At 42.5% G+C, this 25,061-nt stretch overlaps 1 protein-coding gene across 3 annotated transcripts in view; it reads left to right on the forward strand.

Moving 5' to 3' along the window:
• The window catches only part of ADIPOR2 (adiponectin receptor 2), a 35,791-nt gene extending 10,735 nt beyond the window's left edge, over positions 1-25,056 (forward strand). For all 3 annotated transcript variants that reach the window (XM_028745556.2, XM_077935169.1, XM_077935170.1), the window contains exons 2-8: positions 1,912-2,147; positions 15,147-15,260; positions 16,348-16,519; positions 17,762-17,948; positions 18,379-18,566; positions 21,615-21,808; positions 22,458-25,056. In XM_028745556.2, coding sequence (XP_028601389.2) covers positions 1,980-2,147; positions 15,147-15,260; positions 16,348-16,519; positions 17,762-17,948; positions 18,379-18,566; positions 21,615-21,808; positions 22,458-22,583 — 1,149 coding nt within the window. In that variant the 5' untranslated portion in view covers positions 1,912-1,979 and the 3' untranslated portion in view covers positions 22,584-25,056. The remainder of the gene's footprint in view (positions 1-1,911; positions 2,148-15,146; positions 15,261-16,347; positions 16,520-17,761; positions 17,949-18,378; positions 18,567-21,614; positions 21,809-22,457) is intronic.
• Positions 25,057-25,061: the final 5 nt, after the last annotated feature.

The following is a 25,061-nucleotide window of genomic DNA, read 5'->3' on the forward strand; positions in this document are numbered from 1 at the left end:
TTACGACAAGGAATTTCATTAGCGTGTGCAGTTTCTGAGCTTTGGGCGCAGTACTGCACCTAAGATTTCAGATTAAATTTGTAGAGTGGAAGGAAAGGAGGACCTTTTTCTGCCTCCCTACTTCCTCTGAAGACTGGAGAAGAGACCATTAGAATATTAGGGGGGCAGGCAGGGGAAGCATGGCTTTGTTACTGCAGTCTTCAGATGAGGACTAGACCATGTGAAAAATGAATATAAGATTTTAGCTGAAGATAATTGATTTTCAGCTTTGTATTCTTGTTATAAAAAAGGGCGCCTAGACATTCCATTGCTGTGCCTGTAACCTAGGTTTAAGGTGCCATTTTAGCTTCTAGCTTTCATATCTCAGTTTCTAACACTGGGAATTAGTTGTGTGTAATCCCAACACTCTCCGTTCCCTTCAAAAATGGACTGGCAAACCTTTCCATACACCTACCTACTATAGCCAGTTTGTAAAATTGGCTCACACCCTCCTTGAGGGTCATAGGCCTGTCTCATGTAGTGCCTGGCCTACATTTCTATAGCCTAACTGACAGTGTGGAGCATCCCTGACCCTGTGTCTCCTTGAAATTATGGCCCAAAATGGCAAACCCATTTGGAGTCGAGCCCATCGCCCATGGCAGGAGCTGCTGTCATAGTATGACAGGCCCTGGACCACTCCCCAATCCCAGAGCTGCATTCATTCAGCCAGCAATTAAACACTAATCTCCACTACAAACAGCACACTCTTACCTGCAGCTGGATGATGCACAGATAACATTCAGTGAATATACAGGGTGAGTCCTTTAAAAGAGGGCCTGTGGATACAGAGTACACATGTTCCACGAGGTCTCTTTTAAAAGACTCACCCTGTATAATTGAGGTCTGATATAGTGGGGTGTCTGTTAATCTGCCATTTAAAAAGATAATTGATTAAATTTGCGTATAAGCGAAACCTCAAGAGCCATAAGATTTGAGAGAAAACTTAAAATAGAAAAGCTGTCCATCATTGTATAAAGCCTTTTTCTGTATTTAGTTTTTTATTCCAGTATGTTAATACAGCAAGCCTGCAATGTACACACATTCAGCTTTATGTATGACATGGCAGAAAGGGGGCAGGGTTTCAGGAGTAATGGCTTTGGCAATCCCACTTGAACCTAATGGATTTTGACTATAGGCAATTTTGGCTTTAGGTGTAATCCCCAGATCATAGCCCCCATATAAATTGCAGGCTTACTGTACACCAGAACAACCTTGAACAATGATTAGGTGTCTTCCCTGACTCATCATTAAAATTGCCCTGCCTGATTAATCAGTTAAAGCTTCTTACTAATTAAAGCTTGAAGATTACTGTAGTTACAAGCTATAAAGTCTCTGCAAAACCTTTGTCTTCCATTTGTGACATGCACATACAATACAGAAGTGGAGACCATTCAAGATACTTGTTTAAGCTTATGTCAGCTGAGTACAAGATTTTCCTATCAAAATGATGACATTTACAAGTATTTCTGACTAGTCTTTGGTAGTCTTCACTCCCTTTAGGAGGTGTATAAGTCAAGACACATGCTTTGGTGTGTTGACAGAACCTTGTGCTATAACCTCTGGTCTTGTGATCATGCTTAACTGAGAACCAAATGTCAAGATAGGGTTTGCAGTGAACAGTATCCACATTGTTTTGCAGTGGATTGGTGCTACATATTGAAAAGCTCTGTATTTAAATTGAATCATGGAATTGGTAATTTTTACCTTTCATAACACCACAGATGCTCCTCTAAAGCTTATTTACTTCAGTCCTAGGGAAATGCGAATTCTCCATGATTGGCTTTCAGCATCTTCAAAAGTGACTATAAGTTGGATGTTAACATAATTATAGGCTGGCATGTTTATGAATGACAGTTTTGTTTCCTTTTTCAGGACTAGCCAATCTGTCATCGCTTCTTGCCGGAGAAAATAAGAACCTTTCTTGAGAAGACCCTGGTCTCATGAACGAATCAACGGATCTCGGGAATGGCAGCATTCTGGAGCCAGCACTACGGCTCAGGAAGGGACACATGCCCGATCCTTCTGGGCAGGAAATCCTTGATAGTGACCAATCCAGTGAGCAGGGGCCCCTCCTAGTGGAGCCACCTGAATCTTCTGAACTGGAAAAGGTAAATAATAATTGGTACTCTGAAATCTAGCCAGGGAGTTGCATCAAACCTTCTTGAACAACTTAGGGATAAGTTAACAATTATAGGGGTATGGTTCTTATCAGAGAAGGCTATTCCACAGTGTCCAAGACCCAGGCCATTAAGGGATTTTAAAAACAACAACACCCCAGCATCTTGAATTTATCCCAGAAATGAACAGGTAACCAGTGGTTTTGTTACCGTGTGTGTCAAATATACTTCATGTTGGAGAATCTTGACAAGTCTTACCACTGTGTACTGGAGCAACTGAAGTTCTTGAACTGTCTCCAGGGGCGACCCTGCACAAGAATCTCAAAAGAAGGTGAACTTATTACCAGGGCTTATAATAAGTTGTAAGGGTTTTGAGAGAGGGGCACAGTCAGTCTACCTCCAGAGTTGCTGTAAAGTCCTCTGTCACCTAGGAATCCAACAGGATTGTTGGATCCAAGAGTGTTTAGTTTGGCCTCCACATATGAACACAGGGTGCAAGTAGAACAGCACCTCCTTCAGTTGTGTGATTGGGAGAAAACCCAGGAAACAATAACCCTTCAATTCAGCTTCCTTGTATCAGTTCTAGTTGATGTACCAATATATAAACACACACACAAAGCAGTCCAGTGATCCTATCCTAGTTTTTCCAACACTCAGCTAAGTGATTTAGAAGGTCTGTTTACTTCCAGGCAGGAGTGTTAATGGTATCATTTAAACCCATTGCTAGGCTGATGGTTTAGCAGTCAGTATCATAATGACTATAAGTTGCTTAATACATGTAATTGGCTTTCTAATCATTACAGGAAATTCCCCTTTTCCTCCTTCCCCCAAATGGGAAGAGAACATATATTTTTATATGATATGTAATTAAGTATAAGAACATTTGTAAGTTCACTCTGACTTTAAGTTCTGTTTGGGACCATTGCTAAGGTTTGGGTGGCATAATACATTGGCATAAACAAATATTACATGTATGTGGAATTGCCTAAAAACCTTGTAAAGGAAAAAAGGTAACTGGCTTCAGGTTCTGTTTCTAACAAAATGTCTAATGCCAATGCTTTGATGTAGGGTTCATTTAAAGCCTGTTGTGCAACTTCTAAGAATGAAAATTCTTAGGCTGTGGGTAAGGGACGCGGGTGGCGCTGTGGGTAAAACCTCAGTGCCTAGGACTTGCTGATCGTAAGTACCAGCTCCTGCCCACCTAGCAGTTCAAAAGCACCCCTAAGTGCAAGTAGATAAATAGGTACCGCTTTATAGCGGGAAGGTAAACTGCGTTTCCGTGTGCGGCGCTGGTGCTGGCTCGCCAGCTGCAGCTTCGTCACGCTGGCCACGTGACCTGGAAGTGTCCTTGGACGGCGCCGGCTCCCAGCCTCTTGAGCGAGATGAGCGCGCAACCCTAGAGTTGGACACGACTGGCCCGAACGGGCAGGGGTACCTTTACCCATCCTTACTAATAAATTTTGTGCAGGTGCAGAAAAGAAGTGGCTAAGAGCACAGGAAATAAGCACTGAATTAGTAGTTAGAGAAAGCAAACTTACACAAAGGAACAGATGCTTCAAATGGAGGGGACAAGCTTTTGGTTTGTGGGATCTACTCTTTCTTTTTCTTTTGCCACATCCAGTCACTACTGGGAGTGGCTGCTTGGCGACAGAGCTAGCTTTGATTACTAGCTGCATCTTCTGATGAAACCATACACTGAAGTGGTCTGCTTGTACGGTAACACAATTTACACCTGTGTTACTTTATTTATACTTTGCCCTTTTCCCTGACGGGACTCTCAAGGCAGCTTACAGATAAAAATAGGAACTGTTTAAAACATAGAAAAAACAATCTATAATAAACAATTCAACACGGATAGAATTAAGACTATATACATATATAAATCTATTAACATTATACAAATAATTATGATAAAAATACCACAGTGCTAACTCTTTCATTAAAAGTAGTCATTTCCCAAAAGCCTGTTGGAACAAGAAAGTCTTCACTTGCTGGCAGAAGGACAACCAGGAGAGAACCAGTCTAACTGCTCTAGGTAGGGGGTTCCAAAGTCTAGGAGCAGACACCAAGAAGGCCCTTGGTTTTATTAACCCAAGCTCTAAAATTACTACATAAAACCTGGTTACAGTGATTATTATTGTTTATATTGTTCTAAGTGCAGAAAGGATACCTTTTAGAAGTTCTCGCCAGCCCTCCATTCTTGGATACATCCTCCCCACACTGATTAGCCCAAGTGAAAGTATCTGATACTTACCGTATTTTTCGCCCTATAGGACGCACTTTTCCCCCTCCAAAAATGAAGGGGAAATGTGTGTGCGTCCTATGGGGCGAATGCAGGCTCCTTGGCTTCAGTGATAGCAACGCGAAGCCTCCGAAGCCTGCTCCGGAGGCTTCGCGTTGCTTTCGCTGAAGCCAGGAGAGTCTGCTCTTTGAGGCTGGCAGTGGGGGAAAGCAGCACTTCCACCCATCGCCAGCCCCAGAGGATGGGGGGCAGCGGGAAGGCGTGTGATGCCTTCTCGCTGCTCCCCGACCCTGCTTTGAGGCTGGCGGTGGGGGAAAGCAGCGCTTCCCCCCATCGCTAGCCCCACAAGCTGAGTCGAAAAGCCTGCAGGAGCCGCTCTTTAAAGGCTGCGCGGCTTCTGTGGGCTTTTCTATGAGGTGGGGTAATTACCCCACCTCGCAGAAAAGCCTGCAGGAGCTGCACACCCTTTAAAGAGCGTGCAGCTCTTGGGGGCTTTTCCCCAAGGAGGGAGAGGGACTGACTGGCTGAGTGAGTCCCTTCTCCCTCCTGTGGGCTTTTGCAGGAGATGGGGGAACTCCCCCACCTCCCGCAAAAGCACCCAGAAGCTGTGCGCTCTTTAAAGGCTGCACGGCTTCTGCGGGCTTTTCTATGAGGTGGGGGAATTCCCCCACCTCGCAGAAAAGCCCGCAGGAGCCGCACACCCTTTAAAGAGTGTGCAGCTCTTGGGGGCTTTTCCCCAAGGAGGGAGAAGGGACTGACTGGCCGTTTCAGTCCCTTCTCCCTCCTGGTCGAAAAGCCCGCAGGAGTTACGCGTGGCTCCTGTGGGCTTTCGCGGGAGGTGGGGGAATTCCTCCACCTCCCGCAAAAGCAGGGAGAAGGTCTTGGAGTAGCGCACAGGCTGCGTGCAGCCTGTCCGCTGCTCCCAGAGCTGTCGGGGGGAAATCATATTTTTTCCCTTGATTCCCCCCCCCAAAAAAACTAGGTGCGTCCTATGCGCCGGTGCGCCTTATAGGGCGAAAAATACGGTACTAGTAGAAAAGGAAAGAATGAAAGCAGGCATGTTTCATTTTGATATTCTTGCAACCTAATCCTATGCATGATTCCAACAGGCACTCTCAGAACAGAACCATTGTTATTAAATACTGTTCAGGCATTTTCAGAACCTCGTTCTTGTAGATCTGCTATACGTGGAAGTGTCACCGGATTTTCAAGTGAAAATAATGCTCAGAACCCTCCTTCCGCCTCCCTTGCCTCCCATCTTGCACACAAATGAGAGTAAGCTGCCTTGAATTCAGCATAACTTACTACTGAGTGATATACATAGGATTGTGCACTCTTAATCCTCTTTCTCTTTCCTCCCTCCCCCTTCATTATCAAATGAAAAATACACCATTAAGTAAGATATTCTGGATCTACGATTTTAGAAGGCAGCCTCGGCCGAAGTGAAGGGTGGAGGTGTTACGGAAGGTTTTCAACTTTAGGAAGGAACGTCAAATCAAAAGCTGCCTTATACCTGGCCCATGCTATTATGTTGTCTTCCTCCTTGAAAATTTATCTGCACTGCTTCCTTTCTTCACTTTGCCACTTCATAATCACTTTGTGCTGCTCCAGCACAGGCCCCACCCAGAATAAATGGCACGTGTACAGTGATGCTAGCTACTGCTGATCCTTCCCATAGAGACTTGAGGTGAATGGGCTAGTCTGTGATAGTAAGGCAAGCTTGTGGGAGGTGGGTCTAAAGTGGCCCCCTAATTCTCCCAATTGATCTTGCCTATCCAGCTTCAAGACAGAAATCTTAACCGTAAAGCATTATGAGTATTAACAGTGTTGTGACAATGCTAGACCTGTTTCCTTTGAAGTGTCTGTTGGGGAGGGCACATCATGGTGATGAAAAGCTCTTGTATCAGAATTTTTTAGCAGCACCTTTTTGTTAATTCCGACAATTGCCATTTTTTCTGTTAATGTTCAGGCACTTAACAAAACACTCTTGAAAAAGGAAATGTCAGTTATTCACATTGCGTGTCTAAGCACTGTGAAATGCATTTGTATTTGATACTGCTTGTGTGTTCAGTTTCCTTTTCTATGGAGAAATAGTTGGGCAAGTTTTTATTCTGAAGTCTGTCATGCTTAGCATGTTTACTTAAAATACGTTTTGAAATCAGCAAGACTTCCTGTTTTAAAGCTGAGTGACGCTTATTGGATCACCTTTACCCTGCCGTGTGTCTGTTTCCCTCTGACGGAGGAAAGCACATCTTTTCCACAGTGGTATTGGAGTACTTCTCCAAGAAAGAAAGCCTGTGGGGTGCCAGGTGATAATTCAGACTGTCCTCAGGCATGCAAATGATAGTTGGATTATTTATTGTAGACATTTTTATTTTCGCTGTGGTGGGTGTAAATCTTCTAGAGGAACCTTTGCTAACCTAGTACCCCCTTGACGTTTTGCCCAGTCAGCATGCTGGCTGGGGCTAATGGGAAATTTAGTCCTAAATGTATGGAGGGCACCAGGTTGGCAAAAGTTGCTCTAGTGAATATTCAGGTTTTCTTAAGCTGTTGGTGTTTTTTTCTGCCCTGTGCCGGACTGTCTGGCCTCCTTCATGGCATTTATCTTCCTTTGCCCTTTGCTATTTGAATGGTTGGAGTGTCTTTGTTCTCCCTGCTGTTCTTCAGTCACTGATATCTCCTAAAGAAATGGTTCTCACTGTGACTTTGTTAAACTGACACAATCAAATGCATGTGACTTTTATCACCTGATGAATGGGCTTTTTATGTACAGCCCTGAAAACCTGCACTTGACTCTCTCCCTTTTTTCTATAATCCTCCAGTGACAGAGAGGGAACAAAAGGCTGTTTTCTTCACATTTCCCCCCCAGCTCCCACAGCCCTCTGCTCTTGATTGATGGTGGTTTTTGTCTAAAAGTTCCTGCATCTGGGGTGCTCTGTGCACTTGCAGTGTGTGGCCTAGAAGCGTGTCTGTGAAATTTTGGGTCCTTTGCTCTGAAGCATTTGGTACTGTGCAGAGGATAATGAAGCGCAGCACTTGACTCTTCAGTCAGTGGAAGGCTTCTTCATGGCAGATACCCAGCTGGAACATTTGTCAAGCAGCCAGGGCCTCCATGACTCTTGAATTCAGCTGTTTGACCTTTTGGAAAGAATCCATTAGTAAGCCTACTTTGAAAGTGAAAAAACTGTGCTCAAGCATAGTAAAAATGGGAAGGAAAAGAATAGAAACCAAATAAAAAATACTGACATGAATACTTAAGAACAAGGGATTTAGAGTTCATCCTTAAGGAAAGGCATTGGAAACCTGTTGCTTTCTTTTGCATCCTGGTGTGGAAGAGGAAGGTCAACCTGCTGTATGCCATTATGTTCTTTCTTTGTTTGTTTGTTACAACTATTGCTTTTAACTTGTTTTTAGCTCTTTGTGCTTTTACTATCTAGTTTTGTGTTTTATATTGCTATAAACCGCTGTGATACATTTTTATGGTACAGTGGCATATAAACATTTTTATTAAAAAATAAATAATAAAATGTAAGAGACAAGGCACGGCAGCTACTCATATTTGCACCTTATTAAGGTTTTGTATTTCTGTAAATAACATGCTCAGACAATCCTTCTATCCCTGCCTCTACACTACATCCCACAATCTCTCAATTGCCATGTTTTCTACTTTTTTTGGTTATGATAGGACAACTTCTCCACTTTTAGATCCTGCTTTTGCATTGTTTTAATATAGTGAACTGGTTTTGGAAAGTAAACGCATAGAATTGTCTCAGTGTCTTGGATACAGCAAAGGCAAGTTCTATATATGCCCTTGGTATTTTTTTCTCTTGTTGCTGCTTCTCCTCTGTGTTTTCTTTTACCCAGTGAGTGATGAGCTATTTCTGCTTTCATAGCAACAAATATTACTTTCTAGGATTCCTTCTCTCTGAACTTTAAAAATAATTTTTAAAGGCCAGTATCTGAAAGGTAATCATGTGCAGACATAATGCATGGTTCTGCCAATTTATTGTCCTCTTGAGGGAAGAGGCAGCCATTTTAGAAGTAAACAGGACCTTACTGTATAGAGGTCGGTGGAGTTTTGTTTTGTTTTTTAATAAATATTTTAATTAAGTTTTCACATAATACATCTTTAAAAAACAGGCAGGTGGAGATTTGGTGGGTACCCTTTTCTCATTATTTTTACCAAGTTTGCTATGCACTGTCCTGGACTTTTTCACTTAACATAGAAAGTTGTGTAGTGTGGTGTTGCTTGTGTAGCTTAGTCTAGACTGGCAACTGATCTTTTGCGACTGGATGGAGATGTCCAGGAGCCACACTTGGTGCTTAGCATCTCCAGCTGCCTGGCTGCAGTCAGCTCATCTTCTGGGCAGAGCGCAGCAAAAAACGAACCTTTTTTGTGCTGCCAGGTGAATCAGGTGTTTGGAAGGATAGTGCAGTAGCAAAAGACATGTCTTTTCCTGTTGCACAACCCCGCAGACCCCCTGATTCTCTTGGCAACTCCCCCCCCCCCCCAAGTGAAAAGAAAAGGCACCTAGACATTTTGTTTTGGTGCCCACAACCTACGTCCCAGGAGCCACATGGCTCCTAGCATTCCTATCCCAGTTTCTAACCGCTGCTCATCAGTTGCTTTTATAAACCATAACTTGTTGAGATCCTAGTTTGATTGTAGGAGAAAGACAAGAAGGCATTTGGTTCATTTACTCCTGCAATGTAAGAGAGGTTACACTGCATCAAGCAAATAGATCACATTTCCATTTTCTGGCAGCAGGTAGAAGGGGGAGCTAGCAAAGGTATTTTGGCAATTACTGGTGGTGAAAGCAGGGTTTTCTGGGGCAGTATAATTTCTTATGTATCTTGTTTCCTTTTAGCATGCTTCATAAGCCTGTTTTCTCTCCCTTCCCCCATATTCCCCCCCCCCCTTTGCATATGAAGTGTTGCTTTACTTAGCAAGTCAAATGCCAGGCAGCCTGTCACTCTCATGCACAGCTGCTTTTGGAATTAGCATATGGACAAAAGAGGTGGGGAAGAGCCTTCTTGGGCAGGTGCTGTTCTTCAGTCTGCCCAGTGTCAGAATGCCCTAGTCATTCCCCAGATAAGATGCATAGACAGCCATCTCTTGCATTGCTGTTGAACACCAGCAAACAGATTTGTTGTGACCTGAAATATGTGTGAACACGCGGGAAGAAAGAATTCTTTGCAGCGAAGGAGCTCTTTAATATGCCTGCTTAAACCCAGACACAAATTATCATAAAGCTTGTGATTTGTCGGCTTTAAGAAGAAAAAGGAAAGAAAACCTGAAATATGTAATAAGCTCTCCCATGATCAGAGAACAGTTCTGATTCCTGTAAACACATTCCAGAGGGGTAGCTGAGTTTCATGGCTGCCAACGAAAAGCTTTTGCCACAATCAATCTGTTAGCCTTTAGGTTGCCTCACGAGTTTGTTGTATCTTGCAGACATCATATTTTGATCAGTAGATCCATTGTCCTTTTTCTTCATGAGACAGATCCCTCATGACTTCTGTTAAGTTGCATTTATAACTGAAGGAGACCAGTTAATGTGATATTCTAATACAAGGGCTCTAACTTCATGCTGTCTCACAATTACCCCCCCCCCCAAATGTCTAGCTCCTGCCTTTGCCTGTACTAAGCGGCTATTTATTCTTTTATTTATTTATACATAACCTGCATTTTTCCTGACAGGACTCAAGGCGGCTTACAGATAAAAATAAGAACCGCTAAAAACATTGAAAAAACAATAATGATAAAACAACAAAACCTTGATAGAATTAAAACTATATACGTATATAAAATATATTAAAACCATACCAATAATTACAATAAAAACAGCCCTGCACCGGCCCTTTCATTAAAAGCAGTCAGTTCCCAAAAGCCTCTTGGAAAAAGAAAGTCTTCACCTGTCGGCGGAAGCACAACAAGCATGGAGCCTGTCTAGCTTATTTTATAAGGAGTATGTGTACACTCCAGTCATGCCAGTTCTCTCCTCTTCGCCATTTCTTACAAAGGGTTTCTGGACTCTCTTAACAACTCTTATCCTCACTTCATCCCTCTCTACTCTTTTTGTTAGGCCTTATCTTTTCCATTATTTTTCATCTTGTTTGAATTCTGAGTGCCTTTGTCCTGAAGGCAGGGTGTTCTTCTGAGTGATGTTAGTGCTTAGTCCCATGATGGCTGTTGTCATGGGCAGTTTTTTTATACTAATGGGAGTAGATTTGTGCATAGGTAAGTATCCTCAGTCATGCCATGTGTGGGGAAGCTATCTTGATTGGTATGGTAATGCCCACTAACTACTAGAGTACCATTTACACCCACACCCTTTTCTACAAATCCTAAGCGTTCTTTTAACTGTTGCACTTTGCCTGACTTGTACCGACCTTTCCCCATGAGTTTCTTTCTCCAAAAAAGTAGTGAGACTTAGTTGATCTTCTGTAACTTGCAGCATTTAAAAGACTTAATAGTTGAAGGTCAGTATAGATCACTGTGACCTTGAACACCAGTTCTGAAGACAAAATGGCTACACTCTGTATTTGACTTCAGAATAGCAATTAACTGCATCCAGATGGTCTGCTTGCAGAGTGACATGTTGCCCACTTCACCTCTATTGTGATGAGGCTGCAGAGTCCCTGGAACCAAACATGCCCATGTAGCCATTTGGCAGCCCATCAAAATATCCTTGTGATCAATTAGATGAACAGCTTCCTTCCAGAGTCACATTGCTGCAAGATACTGCAATCTCTGTTGTAGGCTTGAAATGTTTTGCTTTGCTTGTCTTTCCCTCTTCCCAATGAACTGCATTGCAATAATGTATCTGCAAATGCAGTATTTGGGGAAGAGAACAGAACATGGGTGACCTGTCTGTTCCTGACTTTACTGTTTGTACACTTAAACAACCTACCTCTCTCATTTTTGCCTAATAATTACTTTCTGTGGCTGAAAGGACGGAGCATGTGTCTGTTAGGTATTGCCATAAAGACCAATGTGAGTTTCTGTACTATAAATATCCCCAGATTAATAGGTCCCCAGATAATATGTCCCCAGACAAACTATGGAGTAGCTGGCTTAACATTATGCTCAAAGTAGTGCTTGTGGCTTTATACTTTTCAAACAAACCAGCCTAAGGCTAATGTTTGTTCTAGGCTTCCTGACTATGTTTTTTTGAAGAGAAACAAATCACAAGTGCTGGTTCAGATCCAACACGTAAGCCAGCCTTCCCGTGGTCTGTTTCTCCACTCATAAGGGAGGAAATGAGGTGGAAGAGCTTGAGCTAGGTACACCGGCACAAAGTATGAGCATGTTATGATTAAGACAGACAAACTCCACTTGGCTTAGCATCATGTGTGAATACGACCAGTATGGTCCAATTTCAAAAACTAACTGAAGCCAGTAGAGAAGAGGTTGAATCCTCCACAATTGAGGTTATGGGCTAGGTGTTCAGAAACTAGAAAAACTGTGGGGGAAGGGATACTCTGCTGGCCGAACTTGAAACCTAGGCATAGCTTATTAAACTTGGTTTTAAAAGGGTGCATCCTTGGTAGACAAGCTCATTGCAGTCTACAAACTGTGTTAAAGGGCTTTAATACACTTGTGGAGAGTTACTGTTTTAATAAATGTTGACAGCTAGATCCAAGTGCGTAGAGCAAAAGAACCACCTGAATCTTTAATGATGTGGATTGCTGTAGCTGCTATTCAGGCAGGTTTTCATGTAGCGTATGTGGAACCATGTTTCCATATAGTATAGAAAACTGCTTGCTTGCTTAGGTTCTCTTTTTGTTGTCGGATCTAGTATAGTGAGACTCAAAGTTTGTGCATTATTGAAAGTGCACAAGGAATCTCCTTTTTTTGAAAGCTCTTTCTGGGTTTTAATGGTTTTGAAGTAGATATATGTTTAAGTAAAATTGCAAGCCTAAACAGCTTCCTTAGCTGTGAATGAGGCGAAGTGGAAAAGGCTCAGGAATTGTAGGCAGGGCAAACAAACACACCCTGTCCTTTCATCTCTGCTGCACTGCCTTGCATATTTTAACCAGGAAGATGCCTCTTTGTTTGATGGCAGCAATCCATTCAGTTTATCACATACAACTTTTGTAGAATAACTGGTTGCAGTTTTAGGCAGCACAATGGATACAGTTCGTATATTTGCATTTGCTGTTAAATTCTGAATTTTCTCAGTAAGCAGTGTGCTTGAATAAGTGTGTGCCAAGTATTCTAGAGTTGCATATACATTCTGATGGGTCATTAGTGACTTTTGAGTGGGTCTCTTAACCAATATAAAGCCCTACGTGGAGGTGAGTTCTAGCATGCGTAAGTGATGATGTATGGATGCTGGTTGCTGCTTTAGTGTGAGCAGCTTTGAATAGTACAGAATCTGTAAGCTGGGTTAGTGACCTACTCCAGTGACCATCTGAAGACCTGCTTGAGTCACTTACGTAGCTTCTCTGTTCATTCTTGCAGGAAACAAAGGGAAGGAACTGTACCCTTTTCATTTATGTTTGAACTGTTGCTTTCTCCCAGATCTCTTTTAAAACCAAAAGCAATATATTGACAGATGGGAAGATTGCCAAACTGGTGAGAAGGAGAGAAAGTAAACTCACTAAGAATTGATCTGCCTCTTTTCTCTATTCTTCCTCTTTACCTCCACCACCCCATCTCTTGATTTTTAACCTAGCAGCTTGGCTGTTTTGCAGGTAGGTGTTTATTGTGGAAGAACAGATCCTGCTAAGATCACCTTTGGTGCACATTTGTATGTACTTTCAATGATCTCGGATTAAATTATTTTGAATTATAGGATTTTGTATTGGTGATTCTGAATTCTCAATGGACTCAGGTCCTTCTGGCAGGATTCATAAGCATCTGATAGTCCAGTGTAAGAATGGAATGCTGGGCTACGTAAGCCTTTGGTTTGATCCAGTAGTGCTCTTCCTATGTTGATTAACTTGATTTTTTTTTATAGTGAAAGCATAGTTAGCAAAGTTTTCTCTGAACATTTAATAAGAAAGATTCTTAACACTGTGTGGGAGCAAAACAGTGCTTAAGTGTCTAATCCATATTAAATAACATTGGGGAAATAACTAAGGATTTGTTTTCATTTATGATAGTCAATCTGAAATAAATTATTTGCTCCCTTAAAAAACCTTAGTATATATAGGGCTTTACCTTTGACTGTCCTTTAAAGTGCATGGTGCTTCTGTACAGTATAGGTAGGATTTTGATCTTGCGCTACAGTATTGTAAAACTACATTAACGGGCAGAAGATGCATAAATGACTGGAAAAGGAACTCTTTCTGAGCCAGCCTCAGTGTGAGCCTCCTCAATTAAAAGTTACTAATGTTGGCTGGTACAGATGAGAATTGACTAAGTTTCCTGGGTCATTGAAGAGGCTCTTAAATGTTGGAAAGGGACTATCCAATGCTCATATGCTTTGCCTATAGAAAGTTCCATTTTTAGTGACCAGCATTTCCATTTAAAGACTGTCACATTATTAGACTGGGAAAGGCATCTGCCTGAGACTCTAGGGAACCCCTGATAGTTGGAGTAGACAACACTGGGCCCAGTGGCCCAGTTAAGTCTACTGCAGCTTCGTGTGCAATCTTACAGTTAGGCAATTGTAAGATGTTTGGGGGAAAGCAAAGAACAATAAAAAAGAGAATCAGTTTAACATTGAGTTTGCCTGACACTGATTCTTCCTAAAACATTGTTGTAGTTCATAACTGGATTCTCATAAGCAAAGGAATGCAAATTGTGTTTGTTTAACAGTTCTTTTCTAGTAAATAGGTTGGTGATTGACATAATCTGTGCAAGGGCAACAAACTGCAAAATGCATTCATGCTGTGTTAACCGCATCTTATTTCACATTGAAAGAAAGGAAAAAGCATGATCAAATTCAGAGTTTTGTCTATCTTTCTAAAAGGGAGTAATAGAATCATAGAATTATAGAGTTAGAAGGGACCCAGAGGGTCATCTATTCTAACCCCCAGCAATGCAGGAATCTCAACTAATGCATCTATGACAGACGGCATTAAAAACCTCCAATGAAGGAGAGTCCACCACCTTCTGAGGGAGTCTCTTCCACTGTCACACAGCTCTTACCATCAGAAAGTTCTTCCTGATGTTTATTCAGAATCTCCTTTCTTGTAACTTGAAGCTATTGGTTTGGGTCCTAGTCTCCAGAGGAGACAACAAGCTTGGAAGATGGCTGTTACATCTCCTCTCAGTCTCCTCTTATCCAGGCTAAACATACCCACTTCCCTCAACTGTTCCTCATCAGGCTCGGTTTCCAGATCCTTTGTCATCTTGGTTACCCTCCTTTGCACACATTTCAATATCCTTCTTAAACTGTGGTGTCGAGAACTGGACACAGTACTCCAGGTGTGGTCTAACCAAGGCAAAATAGAGTGAAACTATTATTTCCCTTGATTGGGACATTATATTTCTGTTGATGCAGCCTAGAATAGCATGAGCCTTTTTTGCTACTGCATCACAAAGTGGCCGCTATACCTAATAGTCTCTTCCCTTCCATAGCACAAATTGGGGACCACCAACTCCATTGCATTTTGCTCAACAGCATTGGCTAGAGAACCTAATTCTGGAGTATGCAGCTAGAGAACATGTTTCTTTTGAACATTCTACACTTGTGTGCTTATCTGGCTTCATATTTGATAGTAGAATTCCGTGTTAAGTCAATGAAAGCAAAACTTGTTTTTGCTTGTTATTCAACAATTCTTTTATGTTTCAGAGTTCTGATCATGTTGGCAGCGATGATGCAGCTCATGAGGATGAAGGATTTATGGGGATGCTGCCTCTCCAAGCTCACCATGCCATGGAGAGGATGGAAGAGTTTGTATGTAAGGTAAGAGGCTGCAAAGCAAGTGCCCATCATGCTCTGGTGTGCTTCACACAGCTGTTGGGTCCTTTGGCTAGCAGTGCATGCACTTCTGGCAACAAAGAGCCAAGTCACAGTGGGTGGCCATCAAGGAGTTCTGTTGTCTTGGCTGATGCTGCCACTGTACGTGTTGGGATCTTGCGCTTCCAGTAATTGGATGAATTAGAAAGTTTAGCACGATAGGGATTACACGTTGAAATGTAGGATTAAACATGATGGTACAACTGTTGAGCCTCTTTTTTGAAACATCTGTGGAAGTCCAAGCAGAATAATGCCCTCTGCTTCTAGTGTTTCTGGGTCAGAGAACTTTAATTTACAAGGTCACCTTTTTCCACACACACTCTTTCAGGCCTTTGCAAATCTTTGTTTGGAGATTACCATTTGTCTCCCTTGTGTAGCAGCCTCATTGTGTCCACCGTCCCAAGTGAAAAAAGCCAGTTCTATTGAAATGCCACCCTGGACAAATTCATTGTGAGCTGTGTAAATATTACTGGTCTTGACTTTCCTTGGCTAATTTTAAAGGGAAATAGTTTATGCTGGTGTCTGGCTCTAACGTCAGAATCAGAACAGAGAATATTATTTTTACCTTGTTTTGCTGCTATGTTTTCATAATTGGAAGGATGACCTTGGAAATGCAGGATTTATTAACAAAATTTTTACAAATATATGAACCCCAACTTTAATGAAGCTCCATTGTTACCATCTTTCTCCCCCCCCCCCCCCCCACCTATCACTGAAGTCTCAGAATATTTGGCTTTGGGTGATTCATGTTTTAGAATGGCAAACATGCTCCCAAACTTTCATGGAGGGGTGCTTTGGATTGGCTTTTCTTTGCCTTCTTGTGTTACATTACAGGGAGTGCAGTTTTTTCAGTTTCCTGAAACTTCATACTAATTTCAAAATTATTTGTGGTGGTAAAGGTGCTGTGGATTTTGTGAAGGAGTGCAGTGGCTGAACTATTCTCTATACTGCTTTTTCCATTTGAAATTTAATGTGTATTTCCTTGTGAAACTGCTACAGGAGGACTAACACAACCCCTCCTTACTCCCTTTAGGTGTGGGAGGGCAGATGGCGCGTCATCCCCTTTGACGTCTTGCCCGACTGGCTGAAGGACAACGATTACCTGTTGCATGGGCACCGCCCACCCATGCCCTCTTTCCGGGCTTGCTTCAAAAGCATTTTCAGAATACACACAGAGACCGGCAATATCTGGACACACCTACTAGGTATTGACTTGGATGTAAATGTCATATGAATTTATCTTTTATAACTAATAACTGAGTTAAGAAGCAAAGGAAATTTGGAACTTACTGCTGATCCAATAGCAAGAGCAAGATTTCCTGGAGCACATCTGACAGGACTCTACAGGATATGTTGGGCAAGAGTTTGGGGTGAATTATACTTGCATAGATGGATCCTGGACAAAAGGTTGGAGTGACTTTCCCCTTCAGTAATCTTACTAAATGCCTGTTCAGTAGAATAACTTCTCTTTGTTCAGCACCAACTAACTTGGTTTGAATTACTCAGATGTGCAAATCCCCCCTTTTCTGTTTGTGTTGTACTCCCCTCACCCCATCACTGATAATGTTTTGAGGATGCTCAGATTGACTTGGCAGAGCTACATGAATCCTCTTCCTGTTGTCCAGAAAGATAATTCAGATTTCTGCTCCAACACTGCTGTTCACTAATAGCTTTTAGAAAGAAAATGTAAACACTTTGGTATGCATGTGCTGCTCTGAGTCAAGACCTTGGTCCAAGGCTTCAACCTGGGACATCTGAATTGCAATGCTGCAGAAAAATTGTGTGCTTTGTACTTCTGTGTGGCTTTCTCACTGCAGCATTGCCCTTGAAATAAGCTTAATTGCCTGTGCTTACTGGACCTTTCCTGGCTCTTGGGACTAATGATGGAACAGGCCTCAAATTAGCTTCAGTTGGCATTGCAGTGACCATATTCTGTTTGGCTCATTGGGGAGGACAGAACTAGAGCTAAGCTTGCATACTTTAAACATTATTGTCAGCAACTGTTTTGCTTGGCAGAACATTTAGGTTGGAATAAACCTAAAGCCCTTTGGTTCATCGATTGGTCATAATTGTGCCAGCCCAACTTCTGTATGCTACATCACCATGCCTCATAATATTTGGGAGAAATAGTGCAGACAAACAGCAAATTGAATCTGTTTCCAGCTTTATATCAGGCCACCCATTCCACCATGTTCCAATCCATGCACAACACACTAAACCATATTTTAACATGATGTGCATAATGTGGCCAGGGGTTTCCCAAAGCTGTTCAAAGCATATGTAGTACCTCACTCAATGATTTGCAAATGTTAAGTCAAATGATCTACAGAAATGTGACATGACATTTCTCAAGTGTACTGAATTTGCTGTGATGCTTTTTTTGGATTCTCCCGCTACACTCGCACAAGCTTCGGCAGGTCTTGTAACATTTATTTTTCTTTGTTTAGGTTGTGTGTTCTTTCTGTGTCTGGGCATCTTTTACATGTTCCGGCCAAACATGTCCTTTGTAGCACCTGTACAAGAGAAGGTAGTGGTTGGAGTGTTCTTCTTGGGAGCCATTCTCTGCCTCTCCTTCTCATGGCTCTTCCACACAGTTTACTGCCATTCAGAAGGTGTCTCAAGACTATTCTCCAAGTAAGTATTGTAGTGGTTCAGTGTGACTTCATAGCCGGAAAATGTATGTGAAGCACTATGAAAATTGTCAGTGTATAAATGTTTAGCTGTTGGGTCCAGGCTGAGAAACTGGAATTTGCCTAAGAGCTCTACTTTAGCCATTGATGGGCTGCCCATATTCCTGACATTGTGGTTAGCAGGCCAAGATTAAAGAATTTAGATCAGAGCTCTTCTCCTAAGGTTTGTCTGCCTTTGCTAATATTTGGAAGTTGCTGTTTAGGGGTGGTCACAGTAGGAACCTTATTAGCCACAGAAGTTTTGTACCAGAAGCTGGACAAATGATGCAACTAGGCTAAGCTTGTTGGGTGCTGTGGAGGCTGTGCAATCAGTGAGCAGGCTGTTTCATGTGACCTTCCTGAAACAACTTTCTGCCTCTCTTCCCTTGCCTTAGACTGGACTACTCTGGCATCGCCCTCCTCATTATGGGCAGTTTTGTCCCATGGCTCTACTACTCCTTCTATTGCAACCCTCAGCCCTGCTTCATCTACTTGATTGTCATCTGTGTCCTGGGCATCACAGCCATTATAGTTTCCCAATGGGACAGGTTTGCAACCCCCCAGTATCGAGGAGTACGAGCAGGTAAGACTCAAAGGATCACTTTTAAAATGCTTTCCTCCACATGAAGGGATTTGGTCTGAAATTTTATTCCAAATTGGAACAAAGTGCTGAACTTACTTATGCATGGTGCTATTTTTTAAAATGTAACTTTGAACGGAGTGTGCGCGCGCTCATAGATAAAAAGTTTGACACTCCTAATCTGCCAGTCATATTTGCATAATGTCAGGTTCTAGAGAGGTAGCCATATCTGTCTGCAACCAAACTTCTTTAATGTTCCATGTTCAGATTTATAGTGACACAAGTTTTTGTGAGTTAAAGTCCCCTTCCATGATGTGTTGCCTTCCATTAGTCATGCTTATGGCGTATTTGTGTATATTTGTGTACAGACAGATATACAGTGGTACCTCCGTTCCGGAGGCCCGTTTGCAACATGAAAAATCCGCAACCTGATGCGCTGTATCTGTGCAGGTGCGCGGTGCAATTTGGCGCTTGTGCGCATGCATGAAGTGTGATTTAGCGCTACTGCACATGCGTGAACGGTGAAACCTGGAAGTAACCCTTTCCAGTACTTCCGGGTTGCTGCGGGACGCAACCTGAAAAAACGTAACATGAAGCAAATATAACATGAGGTATGACTGTACATACAGCAAAATGTAGTCTCCAAACAGGCCTTGAAAAGTTTACACTCTGCATTCTTTATGTGTACAGAGAATCCACTAGTTGTGGGTAGTTAGTACTTCATGCACCTTATAAATGGGCATCCCTTCATGGATACATAATAAATTGGTTGGTATTTAGATGCCACAAGATTCCTTGTGCCTGCATCATGTGTGTTTTAATTTGCACTGCCCCCCCCCCTTTTGTATGATTAACATTATGTGACATCTTGTTTGGATGACAGTAAGTTAAGGATTCTGGCTGTAAATGCCGTCTGTCCAATGAACACAATTTGTGAAAATGACTCGTCAGCTTAGCTGGATGCCATCTTTCATAATGGCTCTAAATTCTGGCAAAGTCCGAGGAAGCTAGAAAGTCAGGCAGGAGGATAATTTAGGATAAGGTATTGTTTAAAATCAAAACCCTAAATGCATCTTCTAGTGCAGTAGTTTCCAAATTTTGTCATGAGGGTACTGAAAGAAAAAGAATCTCCTAAGGACGAAAAACATCTGCCTGCAGGGAAGCTGTTTGCTGTTACAGACATACACACATTCAGCATCTTATTTGTATGCCACCTTTCCATAGTTTAAACCATGCTTAAGGCAGCTTACAACATGAAAAAAATAATACATAATTACATAGCAAAAGTAATCTTCAACAATAAATAAAAGGACACATCCAAATTGAACATTTCCACATAGATCATAAGATCTAAAATAAGATACAAAAAATTATATCAATAACAGCAACACACACCCCTCCAAACAAAATACCCTAAACAACCCCCCAGCCCACCAATCTGTTCAGTAGCCTCAGTTTTTGTAGCTGGAGTCAGGGCCCTGCCTTCCCCGGCCAGGTGGAAAAAAGGCCAGTAAGACAAGGACTCCTAGCCAAGATGCTTATTCCACCGCTCCGGCCTGCCTGCCCTCCTTTCCAATCCATCTTTACAGGAGGATGGAGACTTTGTTCTGTCCATCTCTGCTTTTGGAAATGATTAGGTTTTTCTGATGCTCCAGTGCAGAGGATGCTACTTGCTGAATCTCTACAAAAATTGCTGCTCTGGGCTTTGCCTCCTTCCATTTGGGAGGCACACTTGGAACAGTAACTCCTGTAGCAGTGCATGGGAAGGACTCCTCCGAGGGAAGGTGAAATTCTTGCATGTCTGAATGCGCTCACACACAGAATGTGAATGTAGTCATGAATTCAGGGGGGAAAGTCTCATTTGCTTGCTGGAGGTTTGAAGAATTTGTTCTAGAATATTTCTGTACCTTCCAGGAAGTTGTAAATTTATACAGAGGATCAGGAGATGAAATATATAGCAATTGAAACTTAGTACAGTGGTACTTCTGGTTACGAACTTAATTCGTTCCGAAGGTCCGTTCTTAACCTGAAACCGTTCTTAACCTGAAGCACCACTTTAGCTAATGGGGCCTCCTGCTGCTGCTGTTCTCATCCTGAGGTAAAGTTCTTAACCCGAGGTACTACTTCCGGGTTAGCGGAGTCTGTAACCCAAAGTTTGTAACCTGAGGTACCACTGTACTGGGAATACTATTTTGCAAATATTGAAGGTTTTAATTATCGCGAACTGTCAGTTCAATCTGTGGACTGGAGCAGACAAAACACCTTTGAAGTTTATTCTTCCACGACTGATGTAAGTGCTGCACTTTTTTGGTCAGTCAGTGGTACATGAAGGCCAACGTTTATTTCTGCCACTCACAGCCCACTGACAGGGAGTCTTTATTTCAAGGCTTGTGCTACAGTCTCTAGTGTGCTTAGAAAGCTAGAGGTATATTAACATATTTTGAACAATTGTGCACAGTGGGTGTGTAGTATGCATTTTAGGGCACTTGAGAATGAAATCAGGTTTACTTCATTTTCTACAACAAAATGAATTTTGTCTGATTAAAGAAATTATAGTTGGTTGATTGCAATTTTAAATGATCTGCATAATAAAAGTCACTTGAATTAAATGGTGACTTTGGAATGGAAAAGCATACTTTATCTAGTATTTAAGTGGTGTGTGTGTATCTGCGTGTGAGTGTATGTGTGTGTGTGTGTGTGCGCGCACACACACACACACACACACACACACACGTATGTGCTGCAGCAGGCATAGTATTGAAGGAGGATATGCCTCCTGGTTGCAACAGAAGAGAGAATGCCTCTTCTAAAATGACATTTAGCACTATGATTAGAAGTACATGGAAATTATTATTTTTTTAAAAATGTGTTCCCAGATTGATCAGGGGCTCCTCTCTAGTTGACCAAATGGGTTGTGGCCCTAAAAACCAACCACCCAAGTAGTCTTCCTGCTCTGCTTTGGGATCCTGAGCTTTGGCAGTTTGCCCTCATCTCTGCCACTGCTTCTCTTGTGTCCAAGGCTGAATCTGTCCCACTTCCCTTATCTCCTAGGAGTGTTTCTGGCTCTGGGCCTTAGTGGGGTCATCCCCACCCTGCACTTTGTCATCACGGAAGGGCTCCTCAAGGCTGCCACAATGGGGCAGATAGGCTGGCTGGCTCTCATGGCCTGCCTGTATATCACTGGCGCTGCACTGTATGCTGCTCGCATCCCGGAGAGGTTCTTCCCGGGCAAGTGTGACATCTGGGTAAGTATGGCTGATAGATGGCAGGCACATAATAGGGAGGGTGAGAGGCATTAGTGCCATCCCTACTGCATATCTGCAGTGATGGATCACTGTGGTCTGTGGCCGAGCTCTATAAAGACACAGTTCTATAAATGCCTCTTACTGCTCAGTTCTGGGCTAAAATGGAGCCCTGCTGTGCAACTGCTAACTTTAAAACCCCGTGAAACTCTGCAACCTTCTCTTGGTAGGCATTACAAGAATGAAAAATATTTGCACTGTATCTGCCTTGGCATATCTGGCTCCCAAGAGAGGGAATGGTGCACAGCTGCAAAAATACAACCATTCTGATACAGCGCTGTTAATGCTCTGTCTTTGTTTGTTTATGTGTATGCGAGCATGCATCTTGTCCTCTAGCCAGTTATGCCAAGTTGACTGGGGCTGGGTGGGTTTAAATTGGCACCTCTTGGTGCTTGCATAGCCTGTTCACACAGAGAAACAAACAATGGATTCCTAGGAAGCAAGAGGGCTTATTCTTTGGCTGGTTGATACTTCACAATCTCTACTTACTAGCCAGTACCACCTATGATGCCCTCCTTTGGTGACTGTTCTGGAAAATGAGAGTCTCCATTACCTAAAGTGAAACAGTGTTCTGTTTTTCTCTCTCCCATAGTTCCACTCCCACCAGCTGTTTCATGTGTTTGTAGTGGCTGGTGCATTTGCGCACTTCCATGGAGTTTCAAACCTTCAGGAGTTCCGCTTCACAGTTGGTGGAGGCTGCTCAGAGGACGAGATGTAGTAAAACTGACCGCTTGTCCAAGATCGTAACCAAAAAAGCAGAACCGTTGGAGCAGTCAGTCTACACCTGACCCAGGATGGTGTAGAAGCTTCGCAGGGATTCTAACTAAAACTTGGAAGAGAAATTCATACCTCAAGCATTGGAGTGAATTGATTCTGAAGACCTGGAAGTTCTTAAACCCTAATTTATTCCTGGGGTCTACAGACTAAGCTACAGAAAGCCCTTTCTTAATCAGCTTCTGTTCAATGCCATATTTATTTGTAGAAAAACAAGAGGGGTTGTCATGGGGAGATGGCTTAGCATTTTTTTTCTTTTTTAAAATCTAGCTTGATTAAGATTTGTATCTTGTTCAGGTAAGTTGATTTTTAGATGCTCTTTTGGGAGGAAAAATGTAAATAAGATTTCTAACATTCTGTTTAATTGAAAAGTTTATATAAATGTTTTAAAATTGTGTGGGAGGGGAGGGTTTTTTGTATAGATTGCAACATGCAAGTACCACACACTGTTTCAAGTTTGCACGAACCCTTTTAAGTGCAAGAGGGCCAGGTGAAACCCCTGCAGCATCTGGGTTCTACAGAATCTTCCTAATGTTTGGGGATATACTGGACAGCTAGACCCAGCAGGCTCAGTCTGCACACAAGGGTTCAGGGTAAGCAAGTGTGGACAACCTTAAATTGGGCTGACACTTGGGCCCCTGTATGTTCAGAAGGCAAAGGCAGGAGACATTGTGCAGCTGAGCTCTGCTCCCTTGGCAGGGCGTGCCTTCTAAGATCTCTGCCATTTTGTGGATAGTCTTTAGGTGGTCTTTCTTTCCACCAGCCTTTTGCTGTGTTGGGATTTGATGGCTTAAGGCACAATATGGTATGTATCTCGACCTCTTTGGCTGTGGGGTCTCTTGTCAGTGTTTCACCATTCAGTTGGGCCTGCTATCCTTTTTTATCCAAGTGCAATTGTTAGTGTCAGGCATCTGCCTTCTAGTTGAGAGACAGTAGGATAAGATGGTCTGCAGGGAGTGAGGAAGAACATATGAAAAAGCAGCCTAGACTAGCTGTTAATTCATTCTAGAGTATGTTGTGTGCTGCTGAAGTACAGTAGCACTAAGGTTGCCCGGTATTAAATTCCACCAAGCTCCACTTGGCTGCAATGTAACACTGCCGATCCTTCTTGCTTCCTTCTGGTATATAAGACAACGCTGCACCCTGGGCTTTTTTCTTTCTTTAAAAAGAAGAACACCTTGCAGAATCTGCTTGGATATTACATTTTTGCCTCTCCTCAACAGAGTGCTTGGTACCCAAGAGAAGCTTGTTGTCTCTTTAAAAACTTCCCCAGATAGGTTAACTGCTTGTGGGGTAGCTGTACATTCTGAGAAGGGCAAATTATCACTAAGCAGAACACTCAGTTGGGCAAGAAGTGTAGTTGCTGTTTTCTCCTGCTAGGCTGGTGAGGCATGTCAGAGATGGAGAGAAATGTTTTGACACAGTGTAGAATTTGTGTTGTTGAATACTCACAGTGGGGGCACCATAGTATAATTAACTACAAGTGTTGGGAGATGATAGAATTTGTCACATGTTAAACTGCTTTTTTGATTATTAGAAGGAAGTTGGTCTTTCTGTCTTTTCTCTCTCCCGCCCTCAAAACAGAACCTTAGTGTTTAGACCTACAAGAGGTGCTTAACGGGTGCTTGTAGGCAATTTCAGATGTGTATATCCTGGGTAGGATCCTGATGTGCTGAATGCAGTTAGGCCAGAATGGCACCCTAATGCTTCTGATTGTTCAATCCCATACTAAAAAACAGAACAGTATTAATTGAGCCCCTTTAATGGAATAGGTGATGATTTAACCTTCCCAGTGGTAAATGTAGCCATCTGGAAGAAGGATGGCTTGCCTGATGGGGAAAGTGCTAATACATATCGGACTCAGATCTACCTATCTGAAAAGCATTTTTTTTTTTGAGAGCGAGAAAGGGGTGGTAGGCTGCTTCTGTATTAGCAGCAGAAATAGCACCTCCCCCATTCTGGATCATCCTATGCTCACTCCCAGAAAGGGTTTCTCACAACCTGGTCCTACGGCACACAACCTGTACAAAAACACACCCTCCACTTATTCTACCCCTTTGGTCTCTGTTTAGGACATTTTTTTGTGTCCCAATAAGAAAAACTGCTTAGCTGTGCACTTTTCCGTGGTGCTTGCTGAGACTTCTTCCCAGGTTGGCACCTGAATGCCTTACTCTCAGCAATCGGAGGTTCGCTTGCTTCCTTTGTGTGTGCAGGTTTTCAGTGTAGTATAGTTCAGAGTTACAGCTTTCTTTTCCCATTAACTAGTGGCCTTGTTCAGTATTTTCTTTTTTAAAAAATTGCTTACTGTGGGAGGCGATAAAGCACATCTTGGACTTTGAAGATTGGGGTCTCCGGGCAATGGGATCTCATTACTTGTTGTATTCTTAACTTCTAATAAAAAGAGCAAATGCAATGGAGGCTT

This window comes from Podarcis muralis, chromosome 10 (genome assembly GCF_964188315.1).
Source record: "Podarcis muralis chromosome 10, rPodMur119.hap1.1, whole genome shotgun sequence".
Taxonomy (NCBI): Eukaryota; Metazoa; Chordata; class Lepidosauria; order Squamata; family Lacertidae; genus Podarcis; species Podarcis muralis.